At 41.6% G+C, this 27,636-nt stretch overlaps 1 protein-coding gene across 1 annotated transcript in view; it reads left to right on the top strand.

Annotated features, from left to right (window-relative positions):
- The first annotated feature begins 3,622 nt into the window (after window positions 1-3,622).
- ELOVL2 (ELOVL fatty acid elongase 2) overlaps window positions 3,623-27,636 on the top strand; it is a 35,714-nt gene continuing 11,700 nt past the window's right edge. Inside the window, exons 1-2 of the mRNA XM_056854357.1 lie at window positions 3,623-3,681; window positions 12,889-13,076. Coding sequence (XP_056710335.1) covers window positions 3,666-3,681; window positions 12,889-13,076 — 204 coding nt within the window. The 5' untranslated portion in view covers window positions 3,623-3,665. The remainder of the gene's footprint in view (window positions 3,682-12,888; window positions 13,077-27,636) is intronic.

Genomic DNA, 27,636 nt, shown 5'->3' with positions numbered 1-27,636 from the left:
CACAAATGCATGCAGAAATCGGGGGATAAGCTGAAGCAGTATGGGGCCAGAACTGACCCCCCATCAAAAAAATAACCCATACAGAAAAACACTATGAAAGGTGGAAATTATGTATATTCAGTCAGGGCCATCAATTTGTGGTATACACAGTATCACAAGAATGTGTGTGTGTTAAGTGCCATCAAGTCGCTTCCGACTCATGGCGACCCTATGAATGAAAGTCCTCCAAAATGTCCTATCTTTGACAGCCTTGCTCAGATCTTGCAAACTGAGGGCTGTGACTTCCTTTATTGAGTCAATCCATCTCTTGTTGGGACTTCCTCTTTTCCTGCTGCCCTCAACTTTTCCTAGCATGACTGTCTTTTCCAGTGACTCTTGTCTTCTCATAATCACAAGAATAGTAATTGTTTTTTTATCTTGTGTAGATTTTCTGAGAATCTGAGGGCCAGTCATGATTAAAATATATATATGCAATTCAAACATCACAATTCAAGCACAAACAAAATGGGGGGGGTCTGTAATGCATTAAGAGGAAGCAAGGCATGATCCCTGTTGGAACTGCATGTTGCAAAGTGGCATGCTTGCAACCTAAAGGAATGAGAAAACATATTGTGTGGGCCTATCCTATGCATATTTACTCAAATTGTGCTCTACTGCATTCACTGGGGCTTACTCCCAGGTAAGTATGCATAAGGTAGCAGACCTTGTATACTGCATCTTGTTCCTTCACACCCATCTTCCAGTCATAAATCAAGCTCCATAGATGACATAATCGAGGAGTGAAACTAGATTAGCAGTGAGGAAAATTCCTTGCTTATTGGAAAGAAATAGTATGGGGGTAATTTCAAGTAGCTATGAGCATCGTGAATGAAAATACCAACTTTTAGTGTACTTTTCCCCCCAGGAAGCTTCACTATTGCTTTCCTTATTCTTCATGCACATCAACATGCAATTCATACTCATTAAAATTCAGCCTTTGGTGTTCACATAGATTTGCCCTCTGGCAATGGAATTCATTTTAATAATGCCATTATTCCTAATTTGTATGAGCATCACTTACATAATCTAATCATACATTCAAGCAGCTTTGGGGCTTTGATTTCCCATATGTTATAAGCCATGTACAAAGCATTTCCCCCCCATCCAAATGCCCTGTTAAATCTCAGGACAATGGTGCCTCTGTTAAACAGAAAGAGTAAGAATCGGCTAAAGTTCTCAGCTCTCTCACACTCCACATTTCCTGGCTCAGATTCTCATTTAAAGCCGTGCTTAAAAAAATAATTTAGCCTTCTGACCGGAGATCCCTGACAAGTATTATCTCTGCGCTATGTGCATTTGCAAACATGAGTGTTACATTATCACTTTATATTTTTAGGATTACACTTAAAACATCCCAGGTGTACACTTTAAAAATGTAGGGAGCAATCCTAAGCAAGTCTGCTTAGCAGTAAGTTCCATTTTATTCAATGGGGTTTACTGCCATGAATGTGTTCTTAGGATTGAAGCCATCATGTGTAAAGTGGACCTAGGTAAATATTAAATGTGCTACCCAATGTGGATACATAGTGGATACTGTGGATACATGCTTAGACACACTTGTATAATGCTGTTGAATGAAATGCCATGTAAGTATATTGAACTTTGATTCACATAAAATGACTTCTACATTTGAATCAAATCACTACCGGTAGCACTCAGTGGAGAGAAAGAGAGGGTATAAATAGCCAAATAAATAAAGGTAGTATTGCTCTGTTATTTCCAAAAGGATGCTTTGGCCAAAGGGGGGAGAAGTGCAGTAGTAGTAGATTTCTTTTTTTCAGAATTAGATTTTCCATAAACCAAATTATTACAGACAAAAAGTAACACAAAACTAGAAACAACAGGTAAAAATGCAAAACAATTTGCAAAAAAGAAAAACGAAGCATTGATATATTTTACATTACCCGCATTAATATAGCATTACAAATCTGCTATGGAGTCTCAGCTCTCATGTGACCTCTGAAATATATAATGATTATATATAATAATTATAGCACCCAAGCCATGAAGTTGAAGGGCACAAAAAAGAAAGCATAGAATAATGTTAATTTGCCATTCCTATGTAGCAATTTGCATCTGCCAAAGGTATTTTAATGGTTCCCAATTTCCATCTGAATAGCACTTCTTGGGCATCTGCCTTGCCCTTGCTTTTGTGCATGCAAATTTCACTGTGTATGTACATCCTATGCAGAATATACACAACCCCCTCCCCCCAAGATTCTTAATGTCCCAAGAGCGCTCTTTCACAAACAGTCTCCTCCTGTAGGTATCTGAAATCTGGACTGCTTACATGTCAACTTTCTATGGTGGCTCCCTGTGCTAGACAAGTCCATTCTGCTAATGTAAAGGCAATTGTGTGGGATGTCATGCAGTTAGGCCTGTACCCATATAGGTGATTCTGTGGTGGTTGAATGTTCTGGAGGGTGGCTTATACTCCCCTCTTTCCACTATTTTCCCATCGCATTGGAGTTTTGTGAGACACTCCTTGACCATATCTGCTAATGTGGCTGTCCAGTGTTGTTGATGCTACACTGGTGCAACGTTGTGCTTCAGCTCCTATTGCCGGTCACTTGCAGTCTTCAAGAGCCTTAGCAGTAACTTATGCCTGCTGCTGCTGCATGCTTCTTTGCCCATCAGTACAACTTGTTGTGTCAGGCTCTTAAGGTTCCTTGAGGCACTTGTAAAGAAATGAATTACTGTCAGTATTATAGTTGCATTAAGGACATAAGAGGAGAGCTGTTGAATAACACCAAAAGTCTCTTTTCTTCAGCATTCTCTTTCCAACAGTGGTCAGCCAGTTGCTACCATCAGTCATACAAGTAGCTGCTTATGGAATAGATTGCCAAGAATATCCCAGCCCCACCTGCACTGCTAACGAGGAAGGCAGCACCCTTATTGATAGGGGTTGCGCAGTGGCAACAGAAGCCCTGTTCACAAGTTATAGCTAATGTATGTACTGTCCATATATAATGAAGACTGGATTTTAAAAATATATTCATTCAGTAATTCTCATGTTACATTCAATGCATGTACAGCTGAACATGTGATACAAACCCCACATTTATCCTGGTACTGGTCCCTGGTTTCATTCGTAAAATGAATGTGTGTTGGCATTTCTTACAAACAGATGTATGCACGTACATGTAGGATGTACATGCATTCACGGTAACATGTGAACAGGGCTAATTCTGCTGGGGTGATAGTTGCAGCACCTGAGAGGCTAGCATAACCGTGCATAGGCTGATGACGTCCCTGACTGGTGCCAGGTTATACCAGCAATCTGCTACATGCCTGCACAGTGTGGCAGCCTTGGCTCCAGCACATTTGTTGCCACTTCCCAATGTTTATTACTAATGGTACCACAATACCCTCTTCTTTCAGCGGTAGAGGGTTGGGATATTCTTTGTGAGACAGTCTATCGTCCGCAAGCAGGGCAGGAAGGCAACAATCATCCTCTGTTATCTGCCCCCAGCAGCAAGGTATACTGCTTTTGAGCAAGGAGATGATATTTAGTTATCATGGGTGTATATAAAAGAGAGAATGAGGAGATAACACATTTACATTTTGTTTTGTTTCAGGAGCAGCTAAAGGCTATCGACCGAGAAGTAAATGAGTATGTGGACTATATGTTTGGATCTAGAGGTGAGTATTCTTTTCTCAGAGCTGTCAATCAGCCGGAGATTTAGAGTGCCATCCTAAACAGAGTTACACCCTTGTAATCCTGTTTTCTTCGATGTTCTTCAAACTCTGCAACAGCTTGAGATGGTACTGTTAGTGTCACTAGGATATATAGAAATTTGCATGACGATAAGCGTGACGTGAACCACAGGACTGATATTTAATTTTGTAAACTGGCAGTTAATGATAATTTAATGTTTAGATTGTGATACTCTTTATAGCTTTCTAGAAAGAGTATCTGGGTTTTACAAGAAGCACCTTCTCAGCATAGTTCTAGTAATACTGACTATTTATATAGCACCTTTTTTGAGAACTCAAAGCATTTCATATGCATTATTTCAGCAATCCTAGTCATATATCTAATAGGCAAGTGTGGTACAGTCATGGATTAAAAAACACACAACGGGAGACACACAAGGGAAAGGCGTATTTTCTGCAAATGTGGAAGCAACCTTGAGTTTGCAGAAAAAGATGAAACTTTAAGGAGAGGGGCTAAAAAACAACAACCCAATACAACAAAAGTGGCTTCTGCATGTGTGTAGGTATCATGCCAGGGAAAAAGTGCCACATGGTTGTCTAGACAACGTAATGCCTTCCTCCACATGAGAACCACAGTTCCCAGGTGACTGTGCAAGAATGTCTGTGTGGAAAATGTTTGTAAACCAATCTGTAAGTATTGGAGGGTACCACTCACAATTTTCAAAGAAATTTCAATTAGAGAGGAGGAGAGTTCGCCTATCTTTCATAAACTGCAGAGCGCCCAAAGTGTGGAAATATTGTGTTGATGTCAGAGTTCTTTGGTTCATTTCCTGTGTACATTTGTACAATTTCCTCTGGCTAAGGTCAGGGTAGAGGAATGCTTCTTTCCCTTCCCATACCATTGAGAAGAGAGACAGGCAGAGATCAGGAAGCAGACTTTGGACTGTCAAACCTCTTTTATTTACTTTTTTATTTATTCATCACTCTTATATCCCGCTCTCCCCAGCAAAGATGGGCTCAGAGCAGCTTACAATAGACATAAATATATTGAACCATTAAAATACATTCAAACATTATCTACCAATAAAATCCAGCCCTTCAAACAACAAAGTGCTAAAATCAGAATAAAAGTGCATAAGTGCAAAGATGGTGCTCCTCAGCTGTATACGCCATTGTATGGAGTGAGAATTCTTGTGTACCATCTATGCTATATTTCTGAGAATATGCCAATAAAGGTCATTTGATTTGTATACGCCATTGCAGAGCCTACAGGCAGTAAGTCCCCCCACCTAGTGTTTGACTGAATAAAGATGTTAAAGAGAGGGGGTGGTAAAGCAGGTCAGTGCCTTTCAGTTGACTATGCTCTTAGAATTGACCCCTTCCTGAGAAGTGGTATGTTATCTTATACAGTTAGTCACCTACTAAGCAGGACACAACTTAATTTACTTACAAAAGTAAGTCTTTTTATTGAATAGCTTCAATGTAATATATGTGTATATGCAAGTATTGTTAAGTCTTTAAAGTGTATACAAGAATACAAGCAAGTTCTACATACTATTAAGTTTTAAAATCCAATACTTAAAATATAACAGTTAAAGAAGTCTGATTTAGTTAAAAGAATCTGATTCACTCTGTCTAGAATAACATATAAGTAAGTAGTTCATACATACCAAGCCAGTATCGTCTGAGACCCTCTTAGTCCAAAGACTTGGTCTAACTTTCAAGCCTTTCCCTGCCTGTATTTATACTGTACAATATCAGTTACATAACATGGTTTACACTCTGAGATGTACCCTACTGCAAGTCAACTTCAGTTACATGCTCTCTGCATACTCCCATATAAGGAGTTCCTCTTCCAGCAGAGTTATCTGCTGTCATAACAACATACTGAACAGTCATTACAAGATTCAGCTATTTTGGCTAATTCATCTATAATATTTCATTTTACAAACATCTTTGTATTCTAAGGAACGCTGTAAAAATGAGTATATTTTCAATATTCTTCCAAAACTCTAACATGTATAAATCTTAAAACCAGCATAACATTTCTATAACATCCGTTAAGTAATGTTTTTGGCAGTGTTCACCATAGAGTAGGCTCCTGCTGATCAGGAGAAACACACTAAGGTCACACTAAACTTAGTAGTCACCAAGAGCGGACAGAGGAATGGCAACTTAAAAGTATTCCCTCTGATAACAGACTTGGCACACTATATGACAAATTCCCTTCTAACAGGTCTTTTTGCTGTATTCACTTTCAGCTGCTCACTTCCAGCAGCAAGTTAACTAATCAGGCATTAGTAACTGTTGACCATGGTATACTTACAACTCACTTCACAGTTTCAGCAGAAATGCTTCTGTGAAGGAAAAAGACTCAAACCCGTTTCTTAAATGGAATGGAATAAAAGGCAGGCCCAGGCCTGTCCAGCTTAAAGGCTTTTAAATGGCTTTTTTATGAGAATTATGATTTTATACTAGGGAAATTCTGTCTATGTTCAATACCAACATAGTTCATATGTTCCATATGTTGAAGCCTGTGACAGTGGGGGGGGGGGAGGGAGGGCAGCACTGATAGAAAACGGTAGCTGTCCTCAACCATAAGCCTGGCAGAATAGCTCCCTCTTGCAGAGCCTGTGGAATTCCTGCAGAGCCCTAATCTCATTTGGGAGGCTATTCCACCAAGCAGGGGACGGCCAGGAAACTCTTTGGGTTAGGGACTACCAGCAGATTGTAAATAGAAGAACGTAACATTCTCTGCGGGGCAGACCAGGATAGGTGGTCCCACAGATATGAAGGTCCTAGACCATGTAAGGCTTTAAAAATCAAAATCAGCACCTTGAACCTGATCTGGTGTTCCAGCTGGAGCCAGTGCAGCTGGTGAAGCGCTGGCTGAATATGCTTCTGCAGCGGGGTCCCTGTAAGGAACCTTGCAGCGGCATTCTGAACCAGCTGGAGTTTCCAGGTCAATTTCGAGGGCAGCCCTACATAGAGTGAGTTACAGTAATCTAGCCTGGAGGTGACTGTTGCGTGGATCATTGTGGCTAAGTTGGGGCAGGAGAGGTAAGGCAATAACTGCTGGGCCCAGCGGAGGTGGAAAAAAGCCGTCTGGGCCACGGCTGTGACCTGAGCCTCCATTGACAAAGAGGCATCAAGGGTCATATCCAGGCTCTTGATGGTGGGCAGAGGTGTTAATTGCACACCATCAAGAGCCGGGAGTCGGCACCCCACCCCAGAGCCTCCTCTGGGAGTCGGCACCCCACCATTTCATCTGAGTCCTGCTTGAGATGTCTTACAATTAAAATAATAAATTAACAATATAAAAACAAGTCATTAACACATTGCCTCGATACCCGCTCCTTAGCTAATTCATACTCATTTTCTTAGCTACTATTAGACACCATCTTCAAGCTGATTTCTACAATTATGTCAATAATTATTATGTCTATTTGGGCCCTTTGAGCACTTAGAATGCCGAAAGCACTAGGTTCTGATTCATAATTGTAATTGACTAATCCTTCACTCTTCTCTACCCCCAACTAACCTACCATCGTGCAGTTTCTGAAATTTCATTAGCTGCAGCCAGTGGCTCTTAAATGCATTAAACAACAAGCCACTTCTGTTATGTCTGGATCACTGACCTGAGCACCAGCGTTTCTTTATATCAGTACTTGTTTGACCATGAGAGGTGCTGACATCTTTCTTAACTTGAACTCCTTGTGTGGAAGAAAGATAGAGAGAAAGGCCTGATACAGCTGCTGCTGCTGCAGGGTCCCTCTAGCACGAACGTGGAGCTGGGAAAGAAATGTTTTTAGGCCATAAAGAATGGGTACTTTATATACACTGACAGGCCTTTGGAGCAAAAATCTGTCTGCTTGCTCCTGGATAATACTTTTCCATGTCAGTTTATGCCACACTGGCATGAACAGATTTGTTTATTTGTTTATTTACTACACTTATATCCTGCCTCTCTCCCCAGTGTGGACCCAAAAAAGCTTACATTGTTCTCCATTTTATCCTCACAACAGCCCTGTTGTAGGCTGACAATGTATGATTGGTCCAAGGTCACCCAGTCAGCTTCAGCAGCAGAGTGGGGATTTGACACTGAGGCCATTTATTCATGGAAGGTTTTGCATTGGATTTGTCACTCTATAGATGCACATTTTCCCCATCTGATTTCTCAAAACTCTGCATGGCGGCTTATTGTTGAGTTTTGAGAATATGGATGGGGGGAAAGTGCATCTAAAGAGTGGCAAATCCAATGCAAAACCTTCCATGAATAAATGGCCTGAGTCTTCTAAGTCCTAACCACTATACCACACTCTAGCCTGTATTTTCAGGCACAACAGTCTTGTAAGGCTGAAAGACTGGTCCAGAATCACTCAGAGACCTTCCAGAGCAATATGGGGATTCAAACCTGGGTCTCCTAGACCCTACTCTGAAGCTCTAACCTCTACACCCCGCTGGCTTTCATGGGGTGGCTGCTGTTGAACAGTAGCAAGCAGCCAAGTCTAATTGAGTCATGCAAACTGGGTGATATCAAGTCTCTCAGAAGTTGCTTCCAGGCCTAGGTTTGCCATCCTCCGTGTGGGACCTGGAGATCTCCCAGAATTACAGCTGAGGGCCAGATGACAGAGATCTATTCCCCTATAGAAAAGGGCTGCTTTGGAGGGGAAACTGTATGAAATTATATCTGGCTGAGGCCTCACCCCCCAAGACTCAACCCCAAAATCTCCAGGAATTTCCGAACCTGGAACTGGCAACCCTAGCCCCAGGCCTCCCCCCTCTGAGTCTTCCCTTAAAGGCCAAAACAGCCCTGGAAAGGGCCCTGCTCCTTTCTCCTGCCTTTTACTCACAGAAGCTCCAAGCCTGGAATGCACTGACTGCCCAGCAATAGCCATTGAAGGAATCCATTTGTTAAAGCTCTTTTTATAATTTTGGGGATTTTAAACCCCTCCAATGTATTTTCAAAAAAAAAATCACATTTGTCTGCAAACCTGGGGCCCTTTTCAGGTTTGTAGAAAGATCTGTCTTGCCCGTTCACAGCTCTAGTCTCCTGATTTAAGTATCCTTAGATTTGGCCAATTTTGCAATTAGTATTTAGATTTTTTAAACAATGAAAACTGTGGTATACCTAGGTGAATATGAAGGATGTGTTGTCTCTGCTGTCTCTCACTTTGTGCTGTAGAAGTTGTGAATCCAGTTTGCAGCAAGCTGTGATTCCAACTTAAAGGGAAAAAGTTCATGTATTACAGGAATCACCTTATAGTTAGCACCACTTCACTGAAGTATGTAAGAAATATATGTTTAAATCACTTTATAGATAATACACTTCACTGAAGCATGTAAGAAAATGTATGCTTAATCCTTAAATGTATACATAGGCTAGATTAGTGGCCTCAAAGAGGCAGATGTAAGAGTGCAGTTAGAGTATGAAAGTTCACCAGATAAGGTAGTAGCTTAGAGACTTCTCCAAAGAGATACTAAATCAAGGGTTAGTTTATAGACTGTCAGATAACACACCTGGCTACTCTTTTGAAAGCATGCCAAGGATGACTATGCATCATGCTTATTGCACTCTGGGAAGGTAGATAAGGTGTCTGTCTATATAACAGGTGTAGAGATGGCATGAGGAACCAAAGAAGATAGGGAGAAGACCGAAGTCACCCAAAGTCCAGAGTCAAGCCGAAGTCCAGAATTAATTATGTGAGATCATAGGCATGCATAGTAGGTAACTAAAGATAAGAGCCTGAACTAAACAAAGGACTCACTAAAGATATAAATATTCACCTGTGTTCTTGTAGGTTATCCGAGCTGTGTGACCGTGGTCTTGGTATTTGCTTTCCTGACGTTTCGCCAGCAGCTGTGGCAGGCATCTTCAGAGGAGTAACACTGAAGGACAGTGTCTCTTAGTGTCAAGTGTGTTGGATGCTTTTGCATCCAACAAATATGTCTCTTGAACACATTTGTAAACAGACTCGTACTTCAAACAAAGAGATAGTGCCTCTTTATAGTCTCCCAAAATATACCTCATTTTTATTCCTTTCTCTGTCCAGAATGTGCCTGAAGCTTTTGTGGCTGATAAAAGCCACACGATAAATGTTATAGCTCCCAAGAGCTCTTTAAAGGCACTTTAGTAAAATGAATGCTACCTATTCCAGTTTGCTCATTTGAAAGGAAAGCTTACTTGAAAGGGAAAAAGCAGTAAGTTGATATTCATTGCCTGTACTTTGCCACAGAAGGAAACAGTGTTGAAAACATTTGCGTTGTTGAGGTATAAGAAAAAGCTACAGAGGATCTCAGGAACTTATTTAGTGAATCTACCAGGGTTCTGCTATGGGTTGGAAGAGAAACTATCACATATTAAACCATAGTATCTCTTGACTTGAACACCGAGAATATTTATGTAGAATTCTGAGAAGCAACAGCCCTGGACATACCCAGAGCCGCTTTTGTGGCCGTGGGGCTGGGAGCAAGCAAAAGGGGAGGGATTCTCCTTCCTCCTTTTGGTTCCACAGTGGCTGCAAGGGACCATGTGGCTTGGCCCTGGCTGCAGCCCGGGTCAGCAAATCAGGTACCCATGCTGGCTGGGAAGGGGCAAGGCTAAGGCCCACCCCTCCCACATATAGCCGGCTGCTGCTGAGGCCTTTCTTCAGTTGCCTCCAACTTCCCCACATACCCTCCCTTGGTCTTTGGACTTCATGGTTTTGTGTTGTATTTGGGTTTGTTGCTTGCATGCTGTCATCATAGCTTTCATAGATGGATTGGGCCGGATCCAATTTTGAGAGGAGGCTGACCCTGCATGCCTGCCTCCTAGGGTTGCCAGGTCCCTCTTTGCCAATGGTGGGAGGTTTTGGGGGTGGAGCCTGAGGAGGGCAGGGTTTGGGGAGGGGAAGGACTTCAATGTCATAGAGTCCAATCGTCAAAGCGGCCATTTTCTCCAGGTAAACTGATCTCTATTGGCTGGAGATCAGTTGTAATAGCAGGAGATTTCCAGCTACTACCTGGAGGTTGGCAACCCTACTGCCTCCCCTGGTTTGGAGCCCCCCATAAGGGGTCTTGGGGTGGGGCTGTTCCAAAATATACCCAGTATGGGGGCTGTTGGATGGTTCTCATCCTCAGATGGCGAAGGAAGCACACAGTGTCTTGAACCCTTGTGGGACCCCAGGACTTGCCACCCCACACTGCTCCTGCAACAGGCGGGCTGGGTGGATAGTTGGTACTATCAGCTGACAGGAGGGTCACTCAATGCTGGATCCATGCCCTACACAGTGCCAATGTTTCTGTGATTGTTCTTAATAGAAGCCGTGGCCTGTTTTTTCTCCAGTCATGTTTACTACTACCTTTCTTCCCCTTTTGACCTTTGTTCCTTCCCCCTTCCCCTAGGACCACAAATTCTTTTCTTTTTCTTTTTTTTGTTGCTGCTTTTGTAGACAAACCCATAAACCCACAGAGCTTAAATGGGAGATGATGCAAAACTAGGCAAATAAACATAAAAATTGCTTTGCTGGCCAAGAGCAAAGGTCTTTCTACAGTCTCCTGTTTCTAGCAGTAGCAGGCCAGATAGGTGCTTCAGGGAAGCGCAGAAGTAACAGACCTTCCCAGTTGTTTATCTTCTGCATCTGCATTGTCTTTGAACAACGAAATTTTGGGGGTAATTTTTTGTAGTACAGGGTGTCAGTTTACCACATTCTTGCTTCCTGTTTCACCTCTTAGTAGTAAAAGTAGCCTAGTTTGTTTTTAAACGTGTAAGAAATTGTAGCCGGTTTTTTTTGCTTTACTTCTGAACACTTGCACAGCAGGCTCACAACTCTTCTAAGAACACTTCAGGTGGGTCACCATATTAGTCTGTGTTAGTAGAACAATATTAGAGTCCAGCAGCACCTTAAAGACCAACAAAATGTCCCAGGGTATGAGCATTCATGAGTCAACGCTCACTTTGTCAGATATCTGATGAAGTGAGTTTTGACTCCCAAAACGTATACCGTTGAACATTTTGTTGATTGCTACTGGACTCGCTGTTTATTCCAAGAATGCTGGGCCACATTTCACTGTAGAGTCAAGACAAGAATGGAGGGGAAGATGGCACCCAGTTCTAGTTCTTCACCAAGACTAAAGGGGACCCCTGTGTGTGTGTAAAGTGCCGTCAAGCCACAGACGACTTATGGCGACCCGGTAGGGTTTTCAAGGCAAGACACATTCAGAGGCGGTTTGCCCTTCCCTGCCTCTGTGTGGACCGAGAGAGTTCTGAGAGAACTGTGACTAGCCCAAGGTCACCCAGTAGGCTTCATGCTTCATGCAGAGGTGTGGGGAATCAAACCTGGTTCTCCAGATTAGAGGCGTAATCCAGCAGCAATCGCACCCTGAATATTTACCCAGCACCTGCTTAGAACTGCCCAACTTCTTCCGTTAACAATGACATCTCGGACATTCTGGTTGGCATCTACGAGGAACTGGAGTTTCTTAAACATTGCCCCCTCTGTTGTAGGGTGGTTTGGCCGAAGCAGTGTGGCTGGTCCTATCTCTGTAAGGCCTGTGAAACTTGGTTATTTCAGAGAGTTTTTAATTAAGATCTCACTCAATTTCTGCCTTGTATCTTTGTATGTACTGATAATTAGCAAGATTTTTGAACTTGCCGCAGTTACCAGGTTCAGTTTCAACTTCAACATGCAATATTGTTTTAGTGTTATGATGTCTGTTTTTTTTTAATGTGATGTTCGTTGCCCTTAGCCTTTGGGGAGGGTGGGATAACAATATGCTCAATAAATAAATAAACCTATATCATTAGTGCAGGCAAATACGAATCAGTGATGGTCTGAGTTAAGGACAGTATTCGAAGCTCTGTCAATGATGATGCCCTTCTGTGACGGAAAGAAAAAAAAACAGTATTAAAGATGACCTCCCCTTCTTCTATGTCATGGTGGTTTCTTGATAAGAGGCAAGGATATTACAATTAATTGATTAATACTAAATTGATTTAAAAGGCAGACTAAAAGTTTTTTTCACTAGTTGAGAGACTTGACATGTACATTTGTTGAGAAGACAACCATTAGCAAAGGATGCAGAGATGAGGGGACTAGCTGCCGTTAGGAGATTGCACAGGGACCTTACGGCCATTCCTGGGATGATTGTACTGCAGGAAAAAAGAAATATGTACATGCATGAATTCCTTGATGTTTCATTTTGTCTCCTCAGATCCCAGGGTCCGAGGATGGCTCATGCTGGATTCTTACGTACCTACCTTTCTGCTGACTGTTGCGTATCTGCTCTTGATATGGCTGGGCACCACGTTTATGAAGAACAGGCCAGCTTTTCCACTCAGGGGTCTCCTTATTGTATATAACCTGGGAGTCACAATGCTTTCATTGTACATGCTTGTAGAGGTAAGTCTCCTTAACTGCAGCACAATTCTGCTCTTGGGCTCTGAGTTCCACTGACTGGTGTTTGCTAAGATTTTTTCCCCCTTACCGTGTCAGCTTGGCTGGTAGTGCTGACTTTTTACACTTTTTATATTCCCTCATTGTCGGTGTGGTGTGGCTTGGCTCACCTGCTTGGCTATCTAGGTGGCCTTTGTTCAAATTGTCCCTTACTGAACATTTACATTGCAACTGATCCTGCGGTTTGCAGGGAACACGCTAGGTTTTTATTTTGCGATTTACTTTGTTTATAGTCCATGTTTTTTGCTGAGGTTCAAGGGAGATTGCAGGGTATAAACAGTGCAACCAGACAGCATAATAAAATAACCAGTGCAATAGGACTAGGATTATAGAATTAGAGAAGAATGTGAACAACAAATGATCTAAAGCTAGATATGTACTATAAACAATACAGAAAGTGGATTACAAGGTAAAGACAATGCAGTAAAAGCAGGTGATGCCCACTGTAATCATTGCAGTATACTACAGTCCTATTCAACCATAAGGGTGTCTGTCCTCCTGAACTGTTTCAGTCTACTGCAGTGCTCATCTCCTTTTTTTTAAATCCCTCTTGAACATTACTCTTCTGCACCTTCTGTAGAATGAAAGAAGTGTGGGAACCTCCCTGACATCCTCAGGCAGGCTGTTCCTTAAGGTGGAAGCCACCAATGAGAATGCCTGTGAACAGGCATATGCCAATCTTACCCATTTGCAGGGTGGCCCTTTTAGAAGGCTTTGCTCGGGTGAGTGAAGCTGTTACAGTGAAACATAGTGGGAGAGGGGTTCCTTCCAGGCCACTGAGGGCTTTTTAGGTAATAATCAGAAGCTTGTATTGAACTTGGTAACTGGTCGGTAACCAAAGGATATCTGTGGAATGGGTGTGACGTGTGCTCTACCGGGTGCCCGATAGTAACCGGGTTGTGGTGTCCTTCACTAACTGGTGTTTCCAGGTTGTCTTTAAGGGAAGACCCATGTACAGTACATTGGTTACTGCATTATGTATTCCCAGCGATGTATTAAGAGTTTGAAAATGTTATAAAAAATACTGTTCACACTTTGTTTGGCCCCTTTAGCTGTGAAGACGTCTTCCAACCATTTTTTAGCCGTAGTATCCAAAAACCCTTTTAAAGCAATGCTTTTTATAACATTTTCAAACTCTTAATACATCGGTGGGAATACATAATGCGGTAACCCCCACAGTAGTCTAGCCTTTTTATATATATATGTATAATTTTGTATTAATTTTTATAACATAACACATAAAAAACAAATACAATAAAATAATATAAACAATAATTAAAAAAAGAAAATTAACATAAGAAAAATACAAAAGAGTATCTATATATGTTAATTAATACATTTGTAGTTACAAATATAATAACCAGATATACCCCCTCACCCCTCCACCCACCTTAAAACAGTGACCCATCACCCGACTTCCAAAGAAGTGTCTTAACAGTTTTAAAAACATCTATTATCAGTTAAATATGAAAATATTAAAACTAGTTTCTATAACTCACTAATAAAAGTAGTAAAATCCATTTTTGCCAGTTTATCCCAATATGTGGTGGCCTTTGCCCAAGTTTTTTATATTCATCCATATCTTTTCCATGTAGGAATTCGGTTAATTTGGCCATCCTCATATACATCCATAATTTCTCTCTCTAGTCATGAATTGAAGGTTTATTCACTTGCTTCCAAACTTAAGCTATTACAATCCTTGCAGCAGCAAAACTATATTGACAAATAACCCTATCATTATTAGACATATTTTTTGTGGAATTCCCAATAAACAGAATGCAAGTTTTCTTTTTACTCTACCATTGATCAAATTATTAGTTTCCCTAATTACTTTTTCCCAAAAACTTTTAATTTTTTTACATATCCACCATACATGCATAAAAGTACCTCTTTCCTTTCCACATTTCCAACATAAATCCATATCTCCTTTTCTCATTTTAGATATCATCACAGGTGTTATGTACCATCTATAAAACATTTTATATAAGTTTTCTCTAATTTCATTAGTTATTGTAAATTTAAATTCTCTCTTCCATAAATTTTCCCATATTTCCAAATCAATATTAAATCCTAACTCCTTCATCCATTTCACCATTACTGGCTTAATTCTTTCTTGTTCTAAATTAATTTCAATTAATAATTTATAAATTCTTCCTATCAATCCTTTATTTCCCTTTGCTAATATTTTTTCCAGTTTGGATTTATTTTTTATTAAATCCAACCTGATTATCTTTATTGAATATATCTTTTAATTTATAATACAAAAACCAGTCCTTAATATTAAGTTCTTCTCTACTTTTTAAAACCCATTCTCCCTCCTTACGTTCAATAATTTCTCTATATACATCCATTTCTAAGTTTAAACGTGTCCCTCTCTTCATATAAGCTTCTACTGGGTTGATCCATCCCGGGGTCTTATTTTCCAATATCCTTCTATATTTTTTCCAAATTTGAAATAATCCAAATCTAATAATGTGCATATTAAAATATTTCTTTACCTTCTCCTTATCATACCATAAGTATGCATGCCATCCAAAACGTAAGTTAAAGCCTTCTAATTCTAATAATTTAATATTCGCTAACAAAATCCAGGTCTTTAACCAAGCGAAACAGGATGCCTCATAATACATTCTTAAATCTGGTAATCCTAAACCTCCTGTTTCCTTTAATTCAATTAAATTATTATATGCTATTCTGTGTCTTTACTTTCCCCATAGGAAATTTAAAATATCTCTTTTCCACATTTTAAATATTTTAACCCCTTTTATAATTGGTAGATTTTGAAAAAAAAAAAGCATTTTTGGTAAAACCATCATTTTAATTATCAAAATTCTACCCCATAATGATAGAGGATTTTTCCCCCAATTTTTCAAATCTGTAATAATTTGCTGCCAAATCTTAATATAGTTATTTTTAAATAAATTTAGATTATTTGAGGTTAACCAAATACCCAAATATTTTATTTTATGTTCAATAGAGAAGCCTGAACACTGTGATAGTTTTTGCTGCTTCAATAAAGTCATATTCTTAACCAATATTTTATTTTTATTTATTTTAAAACCAGCAAGCTTTCCATAAACCTCAACCGTTTTGTTCCATTCTCCGATTTGACTAATCGGATTAGTTAAAAAACATACTAAATCATCAGCATAAGCTTTAACCTTAAAATGATTTCTCCCAATTTGAGAACCTATCATATCTGTATTATTTCTAATTTTCCTCAATAAAATTTCTAAAGTTAAAATAAACAATAAAGGTGAGAGAGGGCAACCTTGTCTTGTACCCTTTTGGATTTCAAATTGTGGTGTCAAACTACCGTTAATCAGCAATCTAGCCGTTTGATAAGTATAAATATAAGTATAAATATTTCCAATAGCTGATTGAAATTTCCCCCCAAAACCCATATATTCTAATACTTTTTTCATGAATCTCCAATTTATATTATCAAACGCTTTTTCTGCATCTAAAAATATCATTGCAATAGGCGTAGTGACAGATTCTGCATATTCTATAAGATCCAATACTGCTGTCAAGTCACACTATCTGTAATATCTATCTCTGGAAACAAATACCAGTTGTGTTGGAAGAAGGAATTCTTGTCAGGTGTAGCTTGCCATGCAGGGCCGAGAGAAGCTGCTCCTGCCACAAATCTCTTTTCTTTTATACATCTATTAGAAAGTACTGGTGTTCAGTCCTCCTTTGCTTCTTGTCACCCTTGGAGTGGTGGAATGCAAGTTGTCCTGTCTCCAGAACCCTCCCCAATAGATTTCTGCCACCTCGGCTTCAGCCACATAACTGCATTATGGGTTTTCTTGTGCATTAACCACAAGCACAGTAAGAAGCTAGCTGTGCTTCCTGTCCGCACCCAAATCCTGCCCCCCATCACCTCATTGTAATGTGTTAATCCATACTCCAGTAGAATAAAAGATTATTGGTTGGACACAGCACAAAACTTCCAATTGTGCTAGATGCTTGTGGAAGCAGAAATGCAAGAAAAAGACCACAGTAGCTGTTTGCACTAAGTCAAACTGATTTGTGTTTCCACTTGTGCATGACCCATGCAACCAATCCTGAGGTTTCAGGAAGTGACCCAAGGAGTCCATTCTCAAAGTCACTCCCCAAGGTACAGTATGGGAGAGGGAGAAGATCATTGCACAAGATCTTGTGTTTGTGTGTCATTGTGTATATGAGCAAACTTGGATGGGAATGTGACCTTGATCTTGCCCAAGATCTTATGCAGTTACTTCTGCGAGTGGAATTTATTTTTATGTTTGCATACCACTGGATCCAGCCCTGTGTTCCTAGCCCCTTTCTATACATTTCATGAGCTCAAAAATCTCTGGCTCCCAATGTCACATTAAACTTAATATCCAGTTGAGGTTGGGGAGGGGCTGTGGCTCAGTGGTACAGCATCTGCTTGGCATCTCCAAGGCCCCAGATTCAATCCCTGACATCTCCAGCTAGGGGACTGGTAGTAGGTGATGTGAAAGACCTCTGTCTGAGACTCACTGTCAGTCTGAGTAGACAATAATTTATTTTGATGGATGGACCAAGGGCCTGATTCAGTATAAGGCAGCTTCATATGTTCATGTGCATTCCTATTAATATATATATTTACAGCGAACCTCTAAATTTCATTAGACTCTTGACAGTGGCTGAAAATTTCCTGTGCAGCTGCTGACTGCTCAAAAGTATAGCGATAACCAAAGAATGTGGACAGATAGCTAACGAACACTGATGGCAGGGCTGGGATCAGCATATGCTGATGTTGGGCAGCTGCCAGGGCTCAGGCTTTTAGTGGGGTCCGCTGCTAACAGCCCCCCATCCACATGCCTTGCCTGCTGCCTACCCTTCCCCCACCTGCTGATAAGTGCTACACTCCCTGTGCTCCTGGCTAAACATGCTGGCCAGCATTGTTGAGGAGGAACTGTGGAGGTGGTACTTGGCAGTGGTGTTCCAACTGTGGGCACTGGGGCAAAAGGCACTATGGGCAGCTGGGAGTGCAGGTGGTAGGAAGGCTTGCAAGCAAGGGAATAAGACAGTCAACCTCCAGGTAATTAGTACAGAAACAGGCTGATAACAATATGTAATGACAAAAGTGTATTGAATGTAACAACGTGCTACCAAGCCAATTGCATATATACAACAAAGTATTACTCAGTTCTGGGTGTACAACAACATGCTAACAAGCCAATTGTATATGTACAACAAAGTGTTTCTCAGTCCAGATACAGTAACAGTCAATCCGAGGTCGATGTCTTCAAATGAAGAAGGGTAGAAAGGGATACGATCATTTCAATTCTTCCTCAGTCCCGTTTATATATTGATTTCAAAATGTACTCATTTCAATATAAGCTTCTGTAGCTTCCAAATCTTTCATAGACTATTAAGCATCACCATTTTAGGGACAAAATAGCAACCATGCATATTTTTTAGCTTATCTATTCCAACATCAGAATATCCATTGAAACAAGGTTGCACAGACAAATTTACGGTTTCCACGTTCCCAAATGGGATACAAGTTGTAGCCATATTGTTATCAGCCTGTTTCTGTACTAATTTTCTAACCTTAGGTAATGGTGCAGAGGTGTTGATTTTTGATTGCTAACCTCCAGGTAATAGCTGGAGATCTCCCGCTATTACAACTGATCTCCAGCTGATGGAGATCAGTTCCCTTGGAGAAAATGGCTGCTTTGGCAATTGGACTCTATGGCATTGAAGCCCCTCCCCTCCCAAACCCGCCCTCCTCAGGCTCCACCCCAAAAATCTCCCACTGTTGGCAAAGAGGGACCTGGCAACCCTACAAGGGTAGGATACACAGGCAAATGCAGGGGCCGCATGGGTGGGGGTGGAAAGGGAAGTGTGGCTTGTGGGCCCCAAAAACTTGGTGCCAGTCCTGACTGGCAGTGTTCTTTCTGCAACTCCATAATTCTAGACATTCTTTAAATGACATGTGGGGCAGGTTGTCCATGTTCCCTTGTGACTACAAACAGTTGCCCCATTTTGGATATAACTTCCATTACTTGCAAGTGTTTGAGGTCTCTAGGCTACTTGAGTTCCAGTCCTTAAGTCCTAGCTGTCTTACATCTCAGTCGCCTGTCTAAAACCACGGATTAAACTGCAGCTCTTTGAAGATCATCTAAAAATAGGCAACCTACATGGAAAGCAGGGCTTCAGTCAGCAGGAGCTCTGGAGTGGGAAGTTCTCAAACTTCTTGAACGAAGCAGAAAGGCAATATCTCGTTTCAACCCCCCACTTTGATTTTCTTGTTTTGTGCTGGGTCTCTGCGACCCATTCCGTCTTCACCCAGTTGAAATAGAAACAATGCTCCCATGCCAGAACACACAAGGCTTCTGTTTAACCTCAGTGCTAAGACTTAATCACTAAATATTATTCCTAGGAGGCAAGTCCTTCAGCATCCTCAGAAGACTAGCGGTGCAAAACTATACAGAGTTATACCCTTCCACGCCCATTCACTTCTGTGTTGACTGCAGTAAGTGCATAAGATTGCACTGTAAGGCTCTGAAGCAAATCTCAGTAAGGAAGGAGGAACATGTTTGAAAAACATCAAGAACGTCTCCCTGTTCTTTCTCTCAGTCCAGCTCTGTTAGTGCTTCTTGTGCATGAATTGGGGCCTCAGATGTAGCTATAGTCCCATGGTATGGTTGGAGGGCACTGAATGCAACTAACATTAATAGAATGGAAGACCTTGTAGGAACCCTGTGCATGGCATTTGGACCTCGATAAGGAAAGGAAGGTAGGATGTGAATTCAACAAATAAGGAAATCTGTCAAGTTCAATGGGATACAGGGCAGAGACACAGTGGCATCCATACAGATCTCTGTGTTTGCCTCTGCAGCATGTGCAGATCTCTCTAGTGCCCAGGAGATAATCTGATGCTTGCTGCGTTAGAGTATTTATACTTGGCACATGGGTTGTATATTTAACGTGTTGTCATGGTTGATCGTAGAGTCTGACGTGCTGCCTATTTTTGGACACTGCTGTACCTTCTATCTTGGCTGGCTGTTCTAGGCCTTCGTTCAAGCCATTCAATGAAAGTATTAAAAGCATAGATTACACCTCATTCACTTTACATTTATCTTGCCTTAACATCATACTGCTGTTGCTGAAGCTGGGAAATATGAAGAAAGAATAGGAAAAAAAAGTCTTCCAGAATGCCAATACCAACCCCTCTCCACCTTAATGCTTCTTTCAATGTGATTGGAACGGACACAGATTCTTGTGGGTTTACAGTTGCCAAGGAAAGGGAAGTGAGGATAACCGAGCTGGAGGGAGTGTCGTTGGGTTGCCATTCTTTTCCAGCAGGATCAGTTGCCCTTAACATGGCAGGTACAGCATGAAGTGAAACGTTTGCCATCATTCCAAGCCAGGAAAAAGTGCCTGCTGAATTCTTCCCCTACCAGAAAAAAGCAACCATTTCCAGTTTAGCAGCAGCAGATAACTGAGAAGCTGTATGGTGGGGAAACTTGGAAAGAATACATTTTCATAGAGTATTCCCATGAAAAGCAGCTGAGCTCCCTAATACTGTTATTTCCCACCTTAATCTGGAGCAGTTGTTTCCAATAGCTTGCCCTTTTTGGAGATCATAGAAAAGCAAAATATATTATTTGACATAAGGTGCACAAAAGGTGAGTTTTAGTTACTGAACGACCCTCTTAAGAAGAAAATAAAACGTTGAACCTTGCCAACAAAATAGCACCCATGGAATATTACCAGTTTCAGGTGGGGAGTTATGCCAGTTTGATGCAGAAGGGTACGATTCAAGTTGGATAACACCTTAAAGACCAACAAGATCTCCAGGGTATAATGTTTCGAGAGTCAAAGCTGTCATCATTAGAATATTACCAGTATTGTAATCCTGAACTCGACACCAGTCTGTCTTTCCCTGTAATTAGCTAGTATTATGGAATAATTAATCAGAAAAGTTGTGATTGCACAAAGAATCAGATGCCTCCATGAAATAGCTATGTTTACTTAAATTTGTTCTTGCATTTCAACTAGGGTTGCCAGCTCTGGGTTGAGAAACACCTGGATATTTTGGGGGGTGGAACCTTCGAAGGATGGAGTTTGAGAAGGGGAGGAAGCTCAGTGGGGTATACTTTCATTCAGTCCACCTTCCAAAGCAAGTTCCAGGGGAACTGATCTCTATAGTCAGGAGACCAGTTGTAATACCGGGAGATCTCCAGCCACCACCTGGAGACCGGCAACCCTAATTTCAACCTGTAGATAGGCATCAGCATTACAGCTTGGCCTGGTTTGGCCCTGATCAAGTCAGCATTCATAGCTAGCTTCTCTCATATTTGTCTATCTTCCATCTTACATTCTGGTTCACATAGTCAAATAGTCAAGAGTTGGATTTTCGTAACAAAGCTGTCATTATGAGCAGAGTCTATTTATACTTGATTGTAGAGCAGAGGTCATTTTACTTGCAGTACAACAGAAGGGTCTTAATTGGGCCATCTGAATGGGAGAGCTTCCTTCCCATAAAACTAAATGTCAAGATGTTTTGCTGTTAGTCAGTTCTATAGTAACCTAATATCCAGGCCATAATCTGATCCGTGCCCCAAATATCATGTTGCCATTTTATTTATTCAGTTTTGGAAATGTCGGCCTGGCCTTTCTGTTATTTAAAAAAAAGTATATAAAGCAGCTCCCCTAAAAAGAATAAGACAACGAAGTTTTAACATGGGTTTCACTACTGCATAAGTACTTAAGAGTTGTCCGTTGTCAGCTACAGTGGCAAAGTATCATAAAATAAGACCTTGCACTACACACTACACCCCCAAATCTCCAGGAACTCCTCAGCTCAGAGTTTGCAGCCCTTGTTGTACTATAGATGCCACAAAGATGATAGTGTCTTCATTTAGGGCACAGATGTTCAAGACTGCACTTTTTAGGTTGCGGTCCTGAATGGACTGTTTCGACATCAAGGCCCTGAGCTGTCATTCATACTCAGTTTGCACCTCTCAGTACTCCAGGCACTTGGGAGGTATAAAGTTCTGGCAAGAACAGGATCATCCCTCAGTGCAAGTCTCATGTGAAAAGAGGAAGTAGGGAAATAGGAAGTCAAGCAAGACCATGGCTTGTTTTTCACTCTGGCCAGTGTGGAAAACCAGGATTCTGATTGCAGACAGTTATTCAAGTCTTGGCTTACTTCAACAGACTCTGGTTTCCCCACATTCAATTCCTCCCCCCACCTCCCCCACAGAGACCCAGCTGTTATCCCAGACTGTATTGCCTCAAGGGTAGCTTCGGGGAACAAGTCTCAATTAAGCCAGGGTGTCTGCATTTATACGTCAGGCAAAAGCTTGGTTAAGACTAATGGAACAACTCCAGACAGTGTCGAACTATCTAATTTGTCTTGTCTAATTTACCCTAACTAAGCCTAGTTGGTGGAATGGCCCACATTTGGATAATTATATTAATCATACGGATTTTAATTAAATCATGTTTTGACACAACATCTATACTGGGACATGGGGATGCTGCAAATTTCAAATTGAATGTGTTCAACAGTCAAACTTACCTTGTTTGACCATAGTGTGAGGAGATCACCTGGTCTGTTTGATACCAAACTACTCAAATGCCAGCTGATAAAATTTGCTTTTATTTTCAGAAATGTGTGTGCACAAAAAACACTGCTGGTCAAAACAGATAGACAGCCATTAATGTTACTAGTTACTACTTAGAGCAGGATAGTGGGCGCAGCCATAAAATGGCTGTGGCGAGAGATGGAACCAGCCACAAAATGGAAACCACAGGAGATGGAGCCACACACATTCAGGAAGCGCAAGTGCCGGGAAGAAGAGGGGTCGTTTTTAAAAAGTACACTGGGAAAGAAGAGTGAGAATGAAACCAACACCATGGTTGCAGCTGTCACTGAAACAACATTATTTTAATCTGCACAACCAATCAGATCTCCCGTGGGCAATCAAAAGCCCTGCTGAGCAAGAGCCCCACCTGGCCCCATCCACTTTCTAAACACTCTTGGTGGGCACCAGGAAAGGTATCAGTAGGCACCACATTGGGAGGCCTTGACTTAGACAAACACTGAACTTTACGATTTTAAAAACCCACAGCATTTATTTATGACTAATTTGTATGATGTCATGTTGTAAGCAGAGAGTGAGGGATGGAGGCACAAAGCGTGGTCTGGAAAGCAGTCCAAGGTCATTCACTGTTCAGGCAGAGTCCGAGATATCAATACAGGCAAGGACAGTCCACGGCATGAGTCAGGTTCAGTCCAAGAAATCAGGATGTCAGAAACCCAAAATATAACAGGGAGCCAAGGCCAATACACAGGGAGGTTGGTGACAAGTTGCTTGCACAACAGCCAAGCCTGCTGGATGGCTTAAATAGTCCTGGGGTGAACCAGCTGTTGCTCATTACCCTGCCTCAGCATTCCATGCCTGGTGAAGTTCATTAGTCTCATCACTGTCATCAGGGAGTGTTCTTCGTTGGGCTTGTAGTCTAGTATTCCTTCTCCGATCATGTAGTTGTGTCCTAAGTCTTATGTGCCTCTGCTTCAGTGGCTCTGGGGGACTCTGGTGGCACTGCCTGTGGCTGGACCTCTGATACAGGTAATTCCCCTGCGCTGGGTGTCTGTAGACATGGGGAGGACCTGTCTGCCTGTGCCTGCCCTGCCTGTGGCTGCTCAGCCTGCTGCTGCTGCTCCTCTCTTTCACTGCCTTAGCAGGTTGACACATGACATATGATTTGTGACTGATTTAACTGTCCAAACAACTGCCTGCTGAGCAAAGCAGTTCTGCACCAAGGCAGGGGGTGGGGGGTTAGGGGGAGAGTAGAAATCTGGCTGTGTCTGTGGGGGACACACAACATGATTGCTTTCTCAGCTGCCCTGGCTGGGGATGGAGGGCAGGATATAAATGGAAAATAAATAAAATGCGCCTGTGAAAAACCGGCTGTGGTGTATTGAACGGTTAAGAAATACAATGACGCATCCTGCTGAATAGCCACAAATGGGTTGACAAATAGATGAACAGTCAGTAGAAAAGCCAACTGTTTGCAACTTGCAGATAGGACATGAGCCGAAACAGCAGATGTTGGAGCTTCTCTACAGGGCTATAGTTGAACACGAGCCGAAGTCAGAGCTGAGGAGCGGAGCCAATTTGGGAAGTTTTGAGTAGGGGATTGCAGGGTCACCAGGGCCAGCACAGCTGCCAAAGTCCAAGAGCTTCAGGCTTGTTTTCAGTTGTCATTAATCATTCATCTTTTAAGTTGGAAGATGGGGTGTTTTTTTGTCTTACAGAAAATGGGCCCTTCTACTTTTAACTGCAGGAGCTGCAGGACTTTTTTAGAGACTGAATCAATCAATAATATTTTCCCCTTACCATTATTCACTGAGTGCACAGTCCTTAAAGTATTCACAGTGCAACCCTAAGCAGAGTTACACCCCTTCTAAGCCTTGCTTAACCTTTGTCTCTTTCAAAAAATAAAGGTCTACAAAATGGTAGAGCATTGGCACAGAAAGAAAAACAACATTGCTGGGGGTCACCAGTTTGTTTATTAAATGAGAGTTCCTGAAATACTTTTTAAACAGCCTCCCCCCACCCCAACCTATCCTACCCCGTTAGAACAGAATCCCAAGATGCCTTTCTATAAGGAAATTTGTCTTGTGATTCCAAGGAGAGGACAAGTGAAAAGCTGTGCAGGCAAAGAGCCAGAGTGAGGAATTACTAATGGGGGAATATCAATTACAGCCCTGGCAGCAGGGGGGAAAATCCTGTGCTCGATTATGCTGGATGTGCCCATACCTTTTGGAGTTCATAAATTGCTTTCAGAACAGCAACTATAAAGCTGATGAAAGATTGTATGCCCTTGATAATGAAGTCCAAGGAACCGGCTATCCCTCTAACTCTCCGGAGGTGTACTGTACTTCCAAAACATGTTTCACGAAGCTTCCAAGGGGAAAGTTCCAAGACAGTTGTATAGTTACCAATAATGCATGAATCTGTTCTATGGACTTGGTAGATGGATGGTATAGTCAAAAGGGTTCTTGCAGCTGTTGTAAGGCTCATTGGGGAAGGAAGTGGTCGCTGCAATGTGATACGGGTTTCATACATCAAGGCCAGCATCTTAAATGTTATCCATTAGGTTATCAAAACCAGTGAAGAAACTTGATCAGTAGTGCAGTAATGTTGGAGGCAATTCGTTTCTAAGCAGGAGGCAGACATATTGGGGTGGTGGGAGAGATCCTCACAGATTTCATTGCTCCTCAGCCGGGCAAAACATGGGCATGCACAGGCACACCCCCCCCCCACACACACACACACAAAGAGATGTACCATTAGGGACTTCAGATGTTCACATTTTCAACATTCACTTAGGTTGAAATACTGATTTCAAATAAAAGGTAAGAGTGAGTAGTTATGAATTCCTAGAGAGGCTTCTGGCTATTGGTAAAACTCTGCGGTTGGCTAACACCAATAGGTATCTTGCCAGCTTCTCCATTGCTCTCAGGAGGGCAAAATGATGAGTAGTGTTGCCAGGTCCCTCTTTGCCACCGGCAGGAGGTTTTGGGGGGCAGAGCCCGAGGAGGGCGGGGTTTAGGGAGGGGAGGGACTTCATTGCCATAGAGTCCAATTGCCAAAGCGGCCATCTTCTCCAGGTGAACTGATCTCTATTGGCTGGAGATCAGTTGTAATAGCAGGAAATCTCCAGCCTAATGATGAGGCATCTCCCTAATGATGAGGCAGATGGTTGCCTGCAGAACAATCCAGGCCTGGAGAATCTTGTATCTCTAGTAGTTTCCTAGTCTCAGTGGCCTTTGCATTCAGGCCGCATGCAAGGATTTCTGCATCAGGACCACTAAAAACAAATTGATAAAATCCCTTCCAGGAATAGTCTGAAATGTGGTTGTTATCATAGAGCTGGAGCTGAACTGACCATTGGTTAAAATTTCAGACTCTTTTATTGTTGATCAGTTCAAAATGTTAACTTGCATGGGGTTTCGTTTGTTTGATTGTTGTAGACTGGTGGACTATAATTTCGTAGAGATTCATGCTATGTTGTTACTGGCTAATTTGTTGCTGTTTCATGAAATTCCTTTTCTAGTACTTGTAACTGTGGGCATCTTATTTCTTGTGGTTGATTAAGGATGCAGTATACATCCCCAATGAGGAAACTATTTCATTTGTATCCATTTATACTTAAAACATAACCATTTAACAGCATTTTAAAGATGCAGATGTAACTCTGCATGTTTGTCAGTGGGGAAAAATCCTTAATTGTTGGCTTTCCAAAGTTTGAGTGAGAGTTAAGTGGTCTGTATTGTTCTGATGGAACGGTGTGTCCATTTGCAGAAGTGGGGAGGGGGCAGCAATTTTGCCCAGTTCCCCCTCCCTTTACATTTGCTACAGCACCTGACTAGTGATTCTGTGGTAGCTTTCCCCACTATGATAATGTTTGGAAGCCTGTGGGTAGAGTTAGTCACCTGGGTCCTTCCACCTGCTCATCAGCCAACTGGAAAAGACCCATGCAATTGCTCCACCCAGATTATTCGAGAGTTCCAAACATTACTGAAGCAATATGGAGAAAAGCCATGCGAAAGGGTTAGCATGGCACTCCAATAACATGTGCAGGGGTCCTCTGCTCTGCCACCCAGTTGGTATGAGGATGTCTGTTCTTTTCAACATCAGTAGCCAATCCAGAGGACAAAGAATTTCTGTTGTAATTAGCATCAAATGGAAAAAAGCAGAAGTTCTTTGAGTAATTTTTTCAGAGATTTGACTATGCAGCTCAGTGACACATATCAAAATCTTGCAAAGGTTCATTAAGGCACACTCTCATATGAACTGCTCCAATATGAACCTCCAGTCACCAGTGCTCCAGGTACCAATGCCTTTAGTAGCAAAATGGGTTGTGTGAGGCTGAAGGTCTTCTCGTTATTTATCTAAAACATTTTTATGCTACCTTTCCACCCAATCAGGGTCCCCAAGGTGGCACAGATACAAACATTAAAATATTTTTACAGTTAAAAACAACATTTAAAATTATAAATTAATTCAATAAAAACACATGAACACCAGAAAACATGGAGGTGGGCCAATGCTGGTTATTGGGGGTATGCCAAAGGAAACAAAAAAAGCCCTCACCCAATGGTGGAAGACGCCAATAGAGGGAGACAGACGGATCTCCCCACTAGCTCTCCCTGAGCTTCAGAAATCCCCCTTCGTGGCTTCTCTGCTGGCATTCCACACTGGCAAAAAATGCTTATTCCACCAGACATTTGGAAACTGGGCTTACCACGTTAACTTACCACGTTAACTCTGCAACCTTTCTGCTGCTGATGTAGTTGCTGTTTGGGGTTTGATGTGATTTGATAGTGGTTATCTTAAAATGCTGCCATCTGAATTCTTTTGTAAAAAGAATATTCTTAATGTTTTCTGCTGCTTTGGAATGTTGTATGAAAAGTGATCTAAAAACTTTGCGAACAACTAATCGTTACAGTGAGAATGCCTATTCA

Source organism: Euleptes europaea, chromosome 8 (assembly GCF_029931775.1).
Source record: "Euleptes europaea isolate rEulEur1 chromosome 8, rEulEur1.hap1, whole genome shotgun sequence".
In the NCBI taxonomy this organism is placed as follows: domain Eukaryota; kingdom Metazoa; phylum Chordata; class Lepidosauria; order Squamata; family Sphaerodactylidae; genus Euleptes; species Euleptes europaea.
Note: the sequence above shows the minus strand (reverse complement) of the source record. Positions and strands in the feature narration are given on the sequence as shown.